The 16,758-nt window shown below is 42.7% G+C and overlaps 2 protein-coding genes across 7 annotated transcripts in view; one reads left to right on the top strand and one right to left on the bottom strand.

Moving 5' to 3' along the window:
• The window catches only part of LOC118504896 (protein N-terminal asparagine amidohydrolase), a 34,683-nt gene extending 32,786 nt beyond the window's left edge, over nucleotides 1-1,897 (top strand). For both annotated transcript variants that reach the window (XM_036039958.1, XM_036039957.1), the window contains exons 6-8: nucleotides 619-827; nucleotides 901-1,062; nucleotides 1,134-1,897. In XM_036039958.1, the coding sequence (XP_035895851.1) occupies nucleotides 619-827; nucleotides 901-1,062; nucleotides 1,134-1,259 (497 nt within the window). In that variant the 3' untranslated portion in view covers nucleotides 1,260-1,897. The remainder of the gene's footprint in view (nucleotides 1-618; nucleotides 828-900; nucleotides 1,063-1,133) is intronic.
• A 926-nt stretch (nucleotides 1,898-2,823) lies between these two features.
• On the bottom strand, nucleotides 2,824-13,298 carry LOC118504898. Of its 5 annotated transcripts, none has more exons than XM_036039959.1 (6): nucleotides 13,227-13,298; nucleotides 11,469-12,443; nucleotides 4,496-4,695; nucleotides 4,140-4,417; nucleotides 3,761-3,939; nucleotides 2,824-3,689 (listed from the first exon to the last, which is right to left on the bottom strand). In XM_036039959.1, exons 2-6 carry the CDS (start codon nucleotides 11,527-11,529, stop codon nucleotides 3,598-3,600), a joined length of 810 nt encoding a protein of 269 aa, XP_035895852.1. In that variant the 5' UTR covers nucleotides 11,530-12,443; nucleotides 13,227-13,298; the 3' UTR covers nucleotides 2,824-3,597. The 5 variants fall into 5 exon arrangements, with proteins under 5 accessions (XP_035895852.1, XP_035895855.1, XP_035895854.1 ...); XM_036039962.1 differs by having other exon boundaries at nucleotides 11,469-12,382; nucleotides 13,227-13,296; XM_036039961.1 differs by having other exon boundaries at nucleotides 2,824-3,515; nucleotides 3,593-3,689; nucleotides 11,469-13,284.
• Between the last annotated feature and the right edge of the window lie 3,460 nt (nucleotides 13,299-16,758).

Consider the following 16,758-nt stretch of genomic DNA (forward strand, 5'->3'; position numbering starts at 1 on the left):
GGCCACCGGACCGCTAGCTGCAATCTTCGATATCGCTCGATAACTGACTGCTGCAACAATTATGGATCCTAGTTATTCTGTCAGAAGCATCAACGCCATCACTATATCTAATTTTTTAGTCTATCACGCTTCCTCCGTCCATGTGGACGATCTTAAAGTACTTTACGGGCTGCATCGTTCGGTTCCTTTCTCATGACATGACTATCCCACCTGCCTAACGGGTAGTCTAATAGTTGATGGTTAGACTGCCTCTGTTAGACTGTTACGTTAGACTGTTAGATGGTTAGACTGGTTAGGTGGTCTTCACACGGCAGAACCAGGGTTCAAATTTCATCTTAGGCGGGCATGACCTAAGCAGTCGTTAAGCCAAGAAAAAAGAAGAAGAAGACTACCTCGCATTCCTAAGTAACGTTACGATTCCTCCATTGTCCTTTCACACATACGGGGCCAAAAATCCTTCTAAGCATGTTTCTCTCGAACACGGCTAAAAAAGGTCCGAATTGATCGACTAGCAAATTTTTGAAGCACTTTGTGAATCTTGACCATCAGTCACTTATCTACTTTGTATACATTATTTAAATCTTAACTCACCGCTTCCATCTCTACTTCTCCTTCCAGAATCATTCCACAAACATCCGCTGGAGATTGATTTGACACAGTCGTGCGTCGGCGAGCTGAACACGATCGTGCGCGACGACATTAACTGGCCGATCATATACGGTGTCGGCGTGAACATTAAGACGGGTGAAATCTTTCCCGCCACCTTCCCGGACAAGGGCCCTGATCTTCCGCTACGATTGGCCCGCCATTTCACTGGTAGCCATCAGGTGTGTAAGACCCACCTCTCACGTACTTATTCGATTCGATGTTAATGGAATCCACTCTCTCTCTCTCTTCCAGGTGCTAGACATATACGATGCTGCGGTAGGAATGCTACGGATCGGACCATTCAATTACGATCCACTGCGTGGGGTTGATCTTTGGCTGGCGCAGAGCGATGAGTTTATACTGAAGCATCTTTCCACCAGTCCGGATGTGGAACCGCCACACTTTGCCATGCAGGTGAGTGAAACCGCCAGAAGCTCTGACTTCAAACTGCAATACTAAAATCCGTCCAAACCATTCGTCCGCAGGTTCGTGCCACACTTAGATACATACAGGACAATCAGTTTCCGGCAGTTACCGTGTTTCGCAACAACAATCCACACTATTTCCGGCGGGACGAAACGACAGGTTGCTGGGCGCCGGTACGATATTAAACAGGCTGGCTGCTTCTTCTTTCGACATTTCTTCGACTTTGACGATACACCTTCGCGTCGTGTGTCTTTAGGCCACAAATGACTAGTAGTTCGATTTCGTTCATCTTCCGACCCCATTTAAAAGGGCCCAAAACAAAAATTAGGACCCTTCTTGCTTCCGATATTTATCAACAAAACTGTCCTGTGCCAATATGTTTTGCGGAGCGTGGCCTAGCATCGTTATTTGTCTATATTATTCCAACAATTTGTTACGTTACGTTTACTCTACTTTCTTGGATTTGGATAATTAAGTTAAGGTGCCGATTTGGTTCTGTTTGCTCACAACGGCTCCTGTTTCGCATGCCGGATTGTTTAGAAGGACTTTAGCTAAAAAAAACACACACACAAACACACCGCAAACTGTGAGCAAAAGGGGGTGCTTTATCTATGGTTCGTCTAACTTTTCCATAGCTGGAAAATAGATAGGTTGGAAAAAATGGACCTCCGGATGTCGACAACCATACCCGGACGGACGGATCAATGTGCTGTAAAGCAAATTTCCCTTTGCTCGGTATTGAACACTATGCAGTGATTGCAAAGCTATTTAACAAACAAATAAATGAATTTAAGTATGTTCCATTAGGAGGATGGGTTTTGTTCGTGGTAGAGCTTTAGAGACCTATGTTCTTAGATGATGACATTTTAAATTTGTTCAATCAGCAGTTCTATTTAGTGTGGCAAATTAGGGGTTAAGTCTCGTCGGGACAGGGACCCCAAGGACCAGGGACTTCTCTCTCTCTGTCTCGTGCGTGCCGTGGCTTACACCATTCATTATCTCCCAAAAGGAGAACATGAAACCTCAAAGTTCATCGTCCTCAAGCTTCGTCGTCCAAGCTTCATCTGTCAACGATCCTCGTAATCGAAAAGGCCTTTTGCTTCCGATTGAACTTACCTGCTAAAAGATTAAGGTTTGCTTAGTCTTTACTACTTAGTCTAATGTCAAGGATGCCTCGTACTCGATATGTTCATAAATCATGTTTTAGAGGGTGCCTCATCTACCAATGGATTTACCTTTAACGTTCAAAGGGCTTAGCTTGTAGGGAGTTATGTTAGGCACAGCAACCTAAACTCAGAGTCGTTCGGAGGGGCCGACTAAATCTACACTACAGAAATATGATCATATGGACTTAATGCTTGATTTGATATAACTCTCTCTCTACTCTCTCTTCTTGGCCTTATGACCTGTTAAGGTCATGCCTGCCATGTCTGGTTAACTAGACCTAATGATACCTTGTAGATGGTTAGTCAGTCCTCGCTGCGGTCTGACGCTCCGGATGAGATTTGATCCCCGTTCCTGCCGTGTGAGGACCGGAGCCGTGTGAGGGCTTCCCCTTCATTGATTGATATATATTACCCATATCAAATTGCAGAGCAATTCCGATTAAGAGATGAATAACAAGTCATCACGGTAATCCAAGTGATAAGAAATATCTGTGCTGTTCAACGATTAATTGAAATTCCGATAAGTTCTTAAGCTATTTAAGATTGGTGATATTTTACTCGCATCGCGTCCAAGTAAAGCAGAAGAGTTGAAGCTCTTTATTCGTAAAGAGCGGACTAATTTTATTCGACAACGTTTTTGTTATAACAACGTAAGTATCGTTACGATCATCACCACCACGCACATCGTTTGACTAAAACCACACATTTAAATTAATCACGGACACGGACAACACATACACACACACACGCACAAGCGCCATTCTTCCTCGGTGGCAGCTGATGTGAGAAGCGCATAGAATTGTTCCTGGTGTGGACATGTTCCACACTAAACAATCAACAACAACAACGGAAACCGCGTGCCCGCATTCCACGAAGCGCCACGAAGTTAATAAGTTAAACATTTAAAAATATATTTTAAATATATTTTTTCCTATACATAGATACATCGTGATTCGTTTAATGCGATTTGCTGCGACAAGTAACTCCCTCTCTCTCTCTCTCTCTCTGCTCCCAAAAAGGCACAACGTATTTCGTTTGACGAAACATTACAAACCGCGTGTCTCTGTGTGTGTGTGTGGTGGTACTACCGTACTTCGATTCGGTGGTGTACATAAATAGGCGCAATTCTAAAGCAGAAACAAACAATTATTTACAACAGAACCTCCAGCTCGTCCGGGTGGTATAGCTACATTAATTGCACTTGATCCTGCGAACGGATGGAAGGATGATGAATGAGGGGTTAGGGAAGCCAGCCGTGTGGCACGTGTTGACACTCTGGTGGAGAAAAACGGTTGGGAAGACCAGGATTTAAGACTGCAGGTCGTTTTTGTGGGAAGCCAATACCAACTCACTGAGCTTAAAACATGGTCAGCATCCTTGCCACCGTTGCGGTTACGATGAAGCCCAGAAACACCTGCACTGAAGCGCCGTTTGCTCGGAACGCGGAACCTAAGGAAAATCATTGAAAAGCTGTTAGAAAAATGTAGATGAAATGCTTCACACAACAATAACCGCCTCACCATTGTAAGTCGTTGAGGTACGCCGCGTGTAGTCCGTCGACGGGATCGAGAACTCACACTCCAGCTTCATGTTCCTGTTCTGGTCCGGTAGGATGTACTGTACGGAGACGTTGTAATAGCCGCTAAACTCCAGTACCTCCTTGGACATCACGTTGTCGGACACCTTTTCATTGTCAATACTAAAGCAAAAAGTTTTTTTTATTTACATAAATTATCGTTAATAATATTTAAACGCAAAAACAAAACCCCGCAAGATGACGGTTTAGTACCAACAACCCCAGCTTTAGTACCGCTATTCTCCAATAGATGGCGCCACACGCGGCATCGTGTACTAAATAATCCCAACGGTTGCTTTTTGAGTTTTTTTCACCCAACTTACCTAAGGGAAACCTCCGGCAGTGGGAAAATTTCTCCCACATTACAAAACACCACCGTGCTGCCGTTCGTTTCCCGTTGCAAGCCCAACGTAAAATTCGACTCCGGCACAATCATCTGCAGGTGTGCGGTAGCGCTTGCCAAATCGTCGAACGTCGATATCTGGCACGTGTAGTTGCCGGTGTAGTTCGACATCGGATTGATAAACTTTAAGGCACTGTGCTTGTGTAGCCGGTCCTCCGACTCGGAATAGTCCACATCGATCTGTCCCTTGAAGGAGCTCTGGAAGTTTTTTGGGGGGGAAATAACACCTTGGTTAGAGAGAAACGATTTGTTAGCGCATTATTCAGCTCTACTTACAAACACGATCGGATTTCTTGACGGTATCCACTGGTAGAACTGCAGATCGTTGTGCTTCCATTTCAGCACAAATCCCTTCGATTCGTTTTCGTCGATCTCGTAATCGCAGCCGAGAATGAGCGGATTGCTTTCGGTCTCGTCCCGCGATATGTTGTACGAGGCCGGTACACGGACACGGTTGATTTTCATACAGGTGGTAGCTGGAAATCGGAATAGGAAAATATTGAACGGTACAATTAATGCCGGTTTCAAATTTAATTTGAGTCAAGAGAGAATTTAAATTTATTTTAGAAATTAGAAACAATCTTTGATCATCTTTGTTGTCTCCACAGCCTCGAGAGGTTCTTAGAGCGATTATTCTGGGTTCCCTGACTTTCCCTGGGATTTATCCGTAGCTCTATAGACAGTTCTGAGTACGGGAAAATGATTGGATGTGATATAAGACCATCAATTATTTCATTAGGGCTTTCGTTTATAGTATTTATTTTATGGAATTTTCTAATTAATAATTCTAAATTTCCATTGAGACAATTAAAATTGTATTCCAGAGCTCCAGAATTTTTATGCAAGAGTATATTAAGCTATATTAATACTATAGTGTAGCAAATACAACAGACAACTTGTTTTGTTCAAATTTAACTTCAAGAAACATTCTTCGAACAAATTTAAGCTGAGCGTCCTTGCGGCAATTATCTAGGACCTTGGAGAATACAATCTTAAGCGTAAATGATCGCAATTATAAGACTCTTTACTCCGTGTTCGATACTTAACGAACGGAAAGAATCCACTTGTAGAGATTTGTTCCAAAAATTCGACAAAAATGTTAAAACTGTTGCAACTGAATTTTATTTCCGTTCTTTTATGGTTCAAAATAAATTTTGAAAAGAATTTAATATAATTTTTAACAACTCAAAAACTTACATCAGCTTAACTACTTGACAGGCTGTCGAATAAACCGGTTCACTTATAAAAGCCACAAGAATAATCTAGGCTCTAATGTGGAATAGAGCACGTGGAGCATCACACGGCAAGACCGGGAAAATTATTGGTTCAAATCCCATTAGGGCCAATCATGGATTTTAGAATTACCTCCTAGAACCTAACATTTCCCATACGTGCTAAACTATATTGCTAAAATTACTTCGAGATTATATTCGCTATGCTCGCTAACTTCAAAGAACATCGTATTTACGTATAGTGTTTATTTTCTTTGGGCAAAAAGACAAGTCACATTTAACAAAAAAAAAAAACAATCAACTTTGAACTATTGCCAGCATCTTTCAAGCAATAAGCTTACAAATAATCAACCTTAGACGAACAACAAACGCTCACTGGCTTTCAGTTAAAAGGTACGGTCGAGTGCGTTTAACCGCCAACGTCTTCATTGCCGTCCCGTCTTCCCGACACACTACAGAACGTTTGAAATCCGTGCCAACAATCAACGGACCGTTTCGCGCGTTCACAAACACTAGCAAAACACGCTCTTGCATGCCATTTCCAACCCCGGCAAACCTCCCTTCTTGTAGCGAGCCATCCATCCACTTGATGTCTACGGTGGAGCAAATGAAAATTGAACCACCTAACCCGTCACGTTTGGAAAATAAACTGTCCAACGCTTAGCCGAACATCTCAGCTGGGTATTTTGATAATACCCTCTAACTACCACCACACACACACACACACCAGTTTTCACCATGAAACGATGCAGAAACAGAAAAGGAACAGAACCACTCCTTTCGCGCTACTACGCGAGCAGACAACTGGTGCTCGGTCTGTAGTCAAAGTAGTAACATTTATCGGTCCAACAACATCCGGGCTGGGAAAGGGCGCTAATGGATGGGCAAATAGCGTTAGGGAAAAACGCGAACAGCGCAGGCATAAATCAAACGTCATCGGACGTCAACGAGTCGGTGGCGCAGGGGGAGCAAGAGCTATTGGTTATTACTGAGAGCATTTTCGCTTATGAAAAATAGATAAATCCATAATGCTTAAACCGGTTACGTTCATTGTACTTGATTGTTTGCTCCATGTTTTAATGAAAAACATAACCTCAACATAAAAACAACAATATTGTTTTACTTAATAATCATATTTAAATCATATTTAAAATCTAGATCCCTAGACCGGAGCGATTTAGGGCTAAGACGACAATGCCGCCGATTTTTATACGGCAGCACCGGGTTTCGATTACCATCTGGACCGTTCTCCCGTAGCGAGGACTGACTAACCATCAACGTTGTTATCATTAAGTCTTGTGGGTCAGAAATGGCATTCATGACTTTAGAGGTCGTTAAGACAAGAAGAGAATCCCTATCGCTAGATCCTGATTTCACATCATAAGGGCTCCCTTGTGTTTAGAGTCCCTGTGTCCAGATTTGGGATTCCGGATCCCAGTTCTCTGCTTGCTTGAATAATAGGTCAATCGGTTCCCAAGATTCGATTTTTTTGTCTGGGTCCCGGATCCCTGACATAGAATCACGTAACCCTGCTTCGGTATGACGGATCCTAAATCCCTTACAAAAGGCCCTGAGATCTCGGGTTTTAGAGATTCTTTTGGATCCCAGAACACTGCCTACTGATTTGGGATCTCAAATCCTGGATTTAGGATCGTTGGATCTCTGCTTTAGGAGCCTGGAATTTTTGAGACTATCGTGGGGCAATATTTTTTATGCCAGAAAAGCTGCTTTCGGACTCCGCATCCCTGATTTGAAGCTTGTTTCGGGGTCCCAAAATCAGGACTCCGGGATCCCTAAGCTGTCAGCTGTTCTGTTGAGCTCGAATATATAAAATAATCGTCTGTAGATCATGGTGATTTGCTCATTTGTTCCTAAGACTTGAAGCGCCGATAGATTGATCGATCACACTGAAACTATAAAGCCACTTACTATAAAACGTACTATAAACTTACTTACTATAAAGCTAAACTATGTACAATTACTATAAAGCCACTTGCGAAAATCCATCTTTTCAATCCATCGTTTTAAAAGAGGCTTCCAAATATTGTTGCAACAATTATTTTACATTATTTTTCAAACAGTAATTGAACCCAAGCATGCAATAATTGGAGGTTTTATGCGGTTTGATTTTGAATTTTGATGAAAAATATTATAAAATGGAAAGAAAAAAGTGAAGTCATATTATTATGTTCATCACTGTATATTAATTTGATAGCTCTCAATAGCTATTGCTAATATGAAATACTAGGAATATTAGTTTCTTTTTAAATATTTGATGTATAATTTCGCCAAACAGAACAAAAAAATAAGAAAACTAAATAAACCCAACCGTACATAAGGAAAATATTCTTTCCTCAGGACGTTACATGAAACACCAGGCAACTCCATCGGCCGAAACCGTGCCTTACCATTTTTCCCCAGCAATAATTTAAACCATCAACGACTATCGATACATATCACCTAAACACATCGACGTCAGCAGCAATAAATAAATTTTCCTATCACATCCAACCATCATAAAGCTTCAATTGTAGCACAAAAATAGAACAGCCTGCTGCCCTACTTCAGGCGCTTTAAAGGCCGTCGATGGTAAAACCGGAAAACTCGTAGCTGAGTCGGAAAGACTAGCCCGACTGAAAAGAGCTACCGGAAGCTTCTTCCTCCTTAACGCGAACGTGGGTGAGCCAAACCCACAATAAATTAAGGTCACGCAAAACGCGCCACAGACCAAGACCACAGACAACCAGCGTTCCTAGTTAGCGGTGGCAAAAACCAGCTGGCACATTTGAGAGGCGTCATAAATCTAATTTCAACAACATGATTGACGCGATGCGCATCGGATCCGGACCGGACGAAATGGAGGGATGTGGAGCTGCTCGTTTGGCGCAGGGAAAACTGTTGCTTCTGAGCCGCCGTTTGTTCACAGGGTAATCGATTTCCACGTGCAAGTAACGTAACGCCCGCTCAAGAATGTACGGAAAAATCCAGGGGATTGGCCACTGCAATTAGATCACCATAACTTAAGGGAACTGTCGGCGCTGGATCGACCAACCGTGCCATTTATCACGCCGCTTGTCTAGTGTTCGCCAAGGTGCAATTTCGTTGCACTTCAATGCGCCTCGAGCTATTGGAGGCCACACTGCATCAAATAATGCAACGCCACGATCTTAATCTACTATCGACGATCGAGTGATCTCGCCTGCCTGAAGCATTATGCAGATTCGTTGAATAAAATGTGTCGCTCTTTCCAATGCAGAATCTTCCTAACCCAACAAACTGTGTGGTTTTTGCGTTTCTAAAAATATCCCTCCCACAGATGACAGTGTGGACCGCCGCCTGGTCGCTCCAAACCATCTTCCGGTCAAAGACACTCGCTCGACTGTCCCTGCTCCCGTCGTGTGTGTGCCAAAATTCAGCACATCACCGCATCTCCGTTCCAGACCGCCGATATGCGCACTCGGGTCGTTTATTTTCCTAACCGGGTTGCCAGCTTTCTGAATGGCAGTGGAAATAAACCGCTTGGACAGCACTCCGGCACCCCCCGAGTGGTATTTAAAAATAGTGGCCCGCGTATATGCGGCGTTGATTTTTGAGATATTGTTTTTGTATTTTTGAACAACAAAATCGCCACGGCATGTTTGCTTTTCGATGTGCTTTGGCTTGTTGCACTGGTCGGGCAAGATGATCTCATGTAGATGTTACCTATCGGTAGCCTCGTCTTGCTCTTGGACAGAGTGCCAAACCGACAACATTCAATCTTGATCACTGTTTTTGCTACACATGCTGCCAGTATTTATCTGCTAACAGTATTCTCGTTACCTTGACTTTGTATCGACAGTAATTAGCGATGGAATATGAATGATTATTCTGACACCTTTGTGTTGATTTGAGGTGATATCACAAGTACAGCAGAATTGTTTGTGTCCATTTTAAGTGGCTATAAGTTGTTGTTATTTGAACAATCTTTCCTTGAAAAAAAAATCATCACAAACGACTGTACATAAATGTATAGTCTGTAAAAAAAAGTTGTAAAATTTGGGACAATTAATGCTTGAAACATAAGCCACATCAAACTAGTCCTCAGAAACACACCTGAGTCAGGGTTGAGAGCCAGGGAAGGATCTACACTTTTTCCTTTACTGGCTCTTGTATTGGCACTACTACCTAGAGAGGTCTCAGCCTGCCATTTCTGACTTTCTGTGACTTGATTTTACCCGTAACAAAGTAGTCAGCCCTGCGCACGGGAGGGCGATCTGGATGGGATCTGAACCCCGGTCTTGCCGTATGAAGACAGACGCCGCTGTCGCCTCATGGACTGGATTGTAAAGGTTCTAAAGGCCTGCCATTGTTGGCTACCTTGACTTAATTTTACCCTTGGTCGGATAGTCAATACCGCCTACGAGGGAGACGACCAGCATATATTACAGCTACCTATATAACAGTAATGTGTTGACGTACAATGGAGGTGCCGCTACAATGAAGAGCTCTACACCGCTCACCATTGTGCAGCGAAATAGATTCTCCTGGCTCGAAGAGGCGAATCAAGTCTCAAAGACCCAAAGCCTCTATAAATAAACGAAAAAAAAAAGATTCTCCAGGCTCCGGTGGGCTGGTCATGTCACGAGAATGACACCAGACGACCCAGCCCGAAAAGTCCCTTTAGGCGGTCCACACGGACAGAGGAGGCGTGGTAGGCCCAAATTCAGATAGAGTGATGACGTTGTTGCGTCCTCTAGGGCCGGCAGGGATAACGGATTGGCAGACGACGGCGCTTGTATTCTTGGGGAATAAGTATTGGCTTCTGACTCATCTGCCCGTGAACAGGACTGCGTATCCAACTACAAGTAAAAACTAAGTCAAGGAAGCTAGAACTGACATTTCATTGGCCAAAGTGTTTTGAATATTGCTATAGGAGGATCATATTTGTTGAAATAAACATTATTGGAAGCACGATAAAATAATCAGCTGCCCTTAAATTTAGCTTCCTGATAGTTACAGATTGTTTGCGCTTCAGGCTTACAGAATTTGGCTAAAAACTTTTGTACCATATTTCAAAAAACGCTTCTGGAATTCTAAATAAGATTATTACCAGAATTGTTAGCGACATAGTCTACATAGTTTTAATATTGCTCCAGCATTTTTTTTTTTGCTTTTCGTAGCATCATCCTGTAAAATCAGGTCATAACATAAAATACAAAAGGCTTACCAATTTTCCCCCATTACACTGAACGCCAAACTTAGGGTTTGGCATCCACTCGAGATGAAGGTCATGCTTTGCCTATTGCTTACGACCTTCAGTTGCATTCTTTAACAGGAATGGTTTATATTCCCCCACATGTATGCTTGCAGGCACAAGTCCTATTCAAACGTCAAATAAAAACAAAATGTTTTCCAGAGAATCTTAGTTTACTAAAATATCATTAGCATAACTATGGGTTTGTTGGTGTATAGTTTTTTTTAATTGAACTTCTTATACTTTAATGCCTCCTGGTGGATTTGTTTAGAATACATCAAACAGACCTCTAACAGACTTTGGACTGGATAAATTATTCTCAAATGTTTAAACAACTGTTCCAAAATAAACTAATAGATCCTTGATGCGCCACAATTATGAAGGTTACACAGTAATATTTATGATCAGGGATCATCAGATGATTTAAAAGTCCGTTCAAAAATACATTCCCTTTCTTCAAGGTTCTAAACCAGATTTAATAGCTTATTAAAACCAAATGACCCTGCGAGGATTAATCAGAAATATTCGTATATTTTCTACCCTTAAAACACTCAAAACATCGTAAATTTCAAAATATGTGTCCTTCTTCCAACCGAACCTCACCGGAGCACATTAACCTTTCTCGAAAAAAAACGGTTCAGCGAACTTGAAAACCCCAATGAAGGTTTTCCCACCGTACCTGACCCTACAGATTAACTCCCCGCCCTATACAAGCTGTGGTACAAATTCGTGAAAAGCCGTAACGTACACCAGCTAATAGTGATGAAAAACTATTCACAATTACCTTGCAGCACCAACAGGAGTATTAATCCGGTTTTAAAAATAAGTCCACGCGGCTGATCCATTCTCGGTGTCGGGGCCTTTACGAAACGATTATTGGACGTCCTGGTAGACGAGACGGTCTTTCCTTTTCGCCTTTTCCACCGATGACCGCAACCGTCAACGATGAGCTCGTTCGAAACGTTACAAGGAGTTACGCACACACGCGCGCACTAGTAGAACGTAACGCAACACGGTTAATCCGAGCTGTAAGCCGTTTTCACACACACACTAGGGACACACGAATAATCCACAAGCCTATTTCACTCGTTTACTTTTCTTTACCTTTTACCGTTTTCTTGGTTTGCTAGCATTTGTTTACTCAATTAGACGGGCGTCACGCTTCGTAACGTGTGGCCGAAAGCGACAACCACTGCGTGCGTGTTTACACTCGATGCTTTGACGGTTGATGGGTTTTATTGTTTTCGGTTGGCCCCAACCGAAGGCACGGGATAGGCACTCTTCTCTGTCACCGTCCTGATCTCATCGAAGGCCAATTATGCGTGTGAGCCCTCCCGATATCTTCCTCGGGCACGTCTAGCGAGCGAACGGTTTTATTGAATTTTCACGTCCGGTAAAACGGGGCCGGGTGTCATGTGCCCGAAAATAACACGCACACACATCAATAAAGCATCAGCTTGATGCAGTCGTGTGGCATTATGATCGGCCGCCGGTGTGCCGGATCCGGATTTTATTCGGGGGTCGTCCCACGTTGGCAGCGATGTAATGTGAAACGGTTATTTACTATCCGTTCAATCTTCGTCCCGAGTTTACTTTGCACCAAACACTGAGCTAATGTTCGGTGCACCGGTAGGGAGGTTGGTATCACTTTTCCTTGTTGGCACTACCAAGAGAAGCACACACACACATACACGGACGCTGAGATACAAGAATCAAGGTCACACAAACTTGGAATTCACCGGTTCAGGATGTAGAAATTCTGGTTGTAAATCAAAATCGAGAATTGGGAAGCAAAATGAGGACTACTCGATGACTTCACTTCACCGTCTCAAGTGGCTTTGAAAGCAGAGGCAATGTCTTGGAAGAAGGCAAGGCGACAGAGTCCTGACTATCAAGACAGAGTTCCCTTTCCCTTGCAACCTTGGTAAACCTTGCGACACCCTCACTATCTCCTAGACACCGAAAAAACGAACTCTCCCCCCACTGTACAAACAATCCGCGTACGGAAGCGTGGTCGGGAAGATGAAATCACGGCGCTCGATGATAATAAAGGTCCCCGAGTGCAGCGTTTAATGATTCACCATCGGGCTGTCCGATATTTTTAGTACACAAACTCGGAAAATTTTCATCACACACACACACACGCGCAGCTGTGGGGCTGTTCTTGCCTGTAGACACCACTTGTTGTGCGAAAATTGAGGTTAATATTCCGAGTAGGTTGCGAAATTGCAAAACTGCAAACCGTGGAACGATCGGCGAACACGATCGTGATCTCCGATGTGTCGCGCAGAAAAGCACACACGAGATTCGAGCGGATCGCGAACTACCAAGGTTTTTGTTGTGCCGGTTTAGAATTTCCGGAAGATCTTCAGATCGTGGCTCTGATCTCTGAAGGAGACTCTCCTTCAGACTTAAGACACTAGAGCTCTCTAGATGTTACCGGGCACTTTCAACTGGTCAAGATTTCAAAATTTTAACACGATCACAACCCATGAAAATTATAGCCCCCTTTCCTCGCACACACACATCCAAGCACACCCACATAAACACGCACGGTTAACGGTTAGATCCGATCCGTTTGAACTCCGCCAAGAAACTGTCGGCTGGCGCAGGAACCAACCGCTGAAACGTCGCGCCCGGAGTGTTCGCCCTCTCTTGTTTCGTTCGCTCGCTCGGTGAAGTATATGGGTGTTTCGCTGTCGCTCTCCCCACAAGGAAATCATACCTCCCAAGCCTCCAAACCGTACGAGCTCAGCCGTGAAGGCAGTCCCGTTCCCACCCTCACCGTCACCATCCTCAGCGGAGAGACAGATAAAGACGGCACCGGTAGCGCACACACCACTTGAGCGCTTCTTCCCTTGCTCCCTCGCACCCCCCCCCCCCTTCACTTCCTTCCGGGAGATCGCCTTCCGCTTTTCCCCACCAACCTTCCCCAACGCGGTTACGGTGGATGATGACGATGGTGGATGGTCGCACTAATCATATGTACTGGCGGGAGCCGCCGTGCGGTTCAGCGCTTTTCTTTTATTTTCCTTTTGTTGCTTTTGCTTTACAGGGAAAAAAAAAATTGTACACAATATGCTTCGCTTCGCTGTCTCCTTTTCTTTGTCTCTCTCTCGCTCTATTGCTTTCACCCACCGAAGGCCTAGCAGTAGTAGTAGGACGCTTGTTTTTTTGAGTAGTGTGTGCGAGTCTTACTATCTTCTTGCTTGAAGCGATTTTTTATATGTGTGTGAGAGGGGGAGGCGAAAAAAGGTATGAAGTGGGGGGGGAGATGGGAATGTAAAAAATTTCCCCCCAACATCTCACATCATCACAGACACCTGCTGTTAGCCACCCTTGGGTAGGTAGCAAGGTAGGAGGGCCGAAGAGACGAAACGAGCCACGGGAAAAACTCACGGAAAATCAGCAAATTAAAGATGACACATATCCAATCGGAATCGGTCGAAGGGAGGGGGGAGGGTGATCGAGTGGAAAAACGGTGGCAACAAATGGCCAAAAGGATATTTTTAGAGAGAATGAGCGAATGCGAAAGACCAAGGTAGAGAGAAAGAGAGAGTCCGCTGTAATTCAAATGAAATATATTTTAATCACTTTTTTTTTCTCGTACTCTGGTTTTCTTCCTGCCCTGCTTTATGGCGATGGAATGGGCCAGAATGGTAACAATTTTTGCTTCTATTTTATTTTCCTTGCTTCGGTGGGGAAAATGGGTTGTGCTTTTTCCTTACCCGAGGGTTTTTTAAGCTTGCACATGCATACATGTACAGTTCCTTACGTGTGGATCTGATGTTGACGTAAGATTTATACACACGAAATAAAAACAGTTCTAAATATTGTGTAATTTAATTTGGATTGAAGAAAAAGTATAATTATTAAAACATTGCAAGAATCAAGTCAAAAATAACATTTAAAATAATAAAAGGTTTTGATCCATACAATCGAACTTTTGAATCACTCAGGAGAATATTTGAAAAGAGTTTTACGATCAAATGTTTGCAACCATATAGTGGAATCTTGCAAACCGTGAGGGGAAATTTGCAATTGGCCTGTGGAAATTTTCAGCTAGCTGCAGAGAAAGGAAGCGATTCTAAAAGCACTCAAATCCGTTCAAATGTTAATGATCCAGCACAATGATTAATGATTTAAACAAACAAATAAATGAGATTATTATTGCAAAAGACAGTTTGAATTTATTAGAAAAAAAAGCTTTGCAGAAACTTCACAGCTTGTAGCATAGCTCAATATTGTCGGTACAAATCTCCACTCACTGTTTGCAAGATTCCATTATATGATTGAAACGTTCTTTAATGTTTCCCTGAGTGTCCCTGAGAGTCAAAAGTTCCAGTTTAGTATGATAAAGAAAATTCGTTATAGAAGTGATTAATCCAAGAAGATTTGCAAAATTAAATTTACTTACTTACTTATCAGGCGCTATAACCGCTTTGCGGTCTTGGCCTGCTGCAACAATCCTCGATACCGCTCACGGTTAAGCGCCGTCGTCTGCCAATCTGTTATCCCGGCCGGCCCTGGCGGATGCAACAACGTCATCACTCTATCTCAATTTCGGCCTACCAAGCCTCCTCTGTCCGTGTGGACGGTCTAAAAGGACTTTACGGGCTGTGTCGTCCGGTGTCATTCTCATGACGTGACCAGCCCACCGGAGCCTGGCGAGTCTAATTCGCTGCATAATCCTTAAAAAAATGTATATACAGTGATGGGCAATTAAATAAGGCAAACAAATTTTTAAAAAAAGATTAATCTCAGAAGACTTCTAAATTAAATAAAAAATGACTGACAATCAAATCAGCCCAAAAAATTTTGTGAAAAAGTTAACATTACATTTAAGTTCTTGAATTTCGGTACTCAGTTTTCTGGACGGCTTAGCTCAATTTATTTTCATGCTGCAAAGTTTTTTTTTCAAATTGTTGACTGAATAATTTTTGCTTATTTTGATGATTTAATAATTTTTAATTAATTTTAAATATTTTTTTGATAAGATAAATAAAAATAATAACTATCATTTATAGCTACCATCCCCCTCCATATGCTCACTGCTCATGGAGAGATTTGTTTCCATTCAAAACGATCATCTCTCGACTTTCCTGCGTCAGCAATGCTGTCCATTACGGTAGTCACGAAATATTTCGATTAGCCCGCCCGATACGGTCTGATAACCGTACCACACACACACACTGAATGCCTAGCGCCCCAAACCCCAAGCCACTTGCAACAAATACACACGATCGACAGGCCCACTTGTTGCCGAGATTGAATGGTGCCCTTGTGCGTTTCCAGCCCGTCGCGTTACACGTTCGAGCACGTGCCGTCGTTTGAGAATGTAATTTTCGGGCAGGGAAGAAGAATTAATCGCTGGATCGCTGTTGTGTTCTGGTCCGGTCCGGTACGCCTTTGCATTTCGACCCATTACCAAAACAAAACTCGCGCAAGAAAAGTAATGAAAACAAACACACTGATCCCCCTGCTCGCCCGAAGCGTGCGAGGAGTAAGGCGCGAATGCAACCGGCAAACATTCGACAGCGCTTGATCGAACCGTGACGAGATCGGCTATCGCCATGTATAAATGATCTTGTCCAGTGGAGGTATAGGAGCTGTTATGAGCGTCGGAGAAGAGTTTTGAAAGTATTTTAAACAGTAAAAAGTTATTTTAACTGTTGTCATGATTGAGATTTAACGGTTTTATTTAGTGCTTTAACCGCAATATTTTAAAAGAGAATATTTATTTATTTATTTATTATATTTTTTTAAGATTTTTTAACTAATCTTGATTATACTAAAAGTTAAAAAACGAAACGAATTTGTAAAAATCAAGGCAGTTCAAATGTATTGATTGATTATTCATTTTAATCGGATTTAATAATTAAAACTAGTTCAATTTTTATATAAATAAATCTTGATAAAATTTTACAAAAAGTTTAAAAAAAGTTGCCCATTCTTTTTCTACCATTAAAAAAAATCAAACTCAAAGTCAATCTCTACAAACAAATCCCCCAAGCCCCTTCCTTCTATGTGACTATTATTCTTAACACTCGCATACACGCGCAAAAACAAACACA

Source organism: Anopheles stephensi, chromosome 2 (assembly GCF_013141755.1).
Source record: "Anopheles stephensi strain Indian chromosome 2, UCI_ANSTEP_V1.0, whole genome shotgun sequence".
NCBI classification, from domain to species: Eukaryota; Metazoa; Arthropoda; class Insecta; order Diptera; family Culicidae; genus Anopheles; species Anopheles stephensi.

Coding starts and splice junctions, on each gene's coding strand:
- LOC118504898 (XM_036039959.1), bottom strand. CDS start 11,529: ATGGATCAGCCGCGTGGACTTATTTTTAAAACCGGATTAATACTCCTG. Junction 4,418..4,495: donor CAAGAAATCCGATCGTGTTT/GTAAGTAGAGCT, acceptor AAAAACTTCCAG/AGCTCCTTCAAGGGACAGAT. Junction 3,690..3,760: donor TACCTCAACGACTTACAATG/GTGAGGCGGTTA, acceptor GATTTTCCTTAG/GTTCCGCGTTCCGAGCAAAC.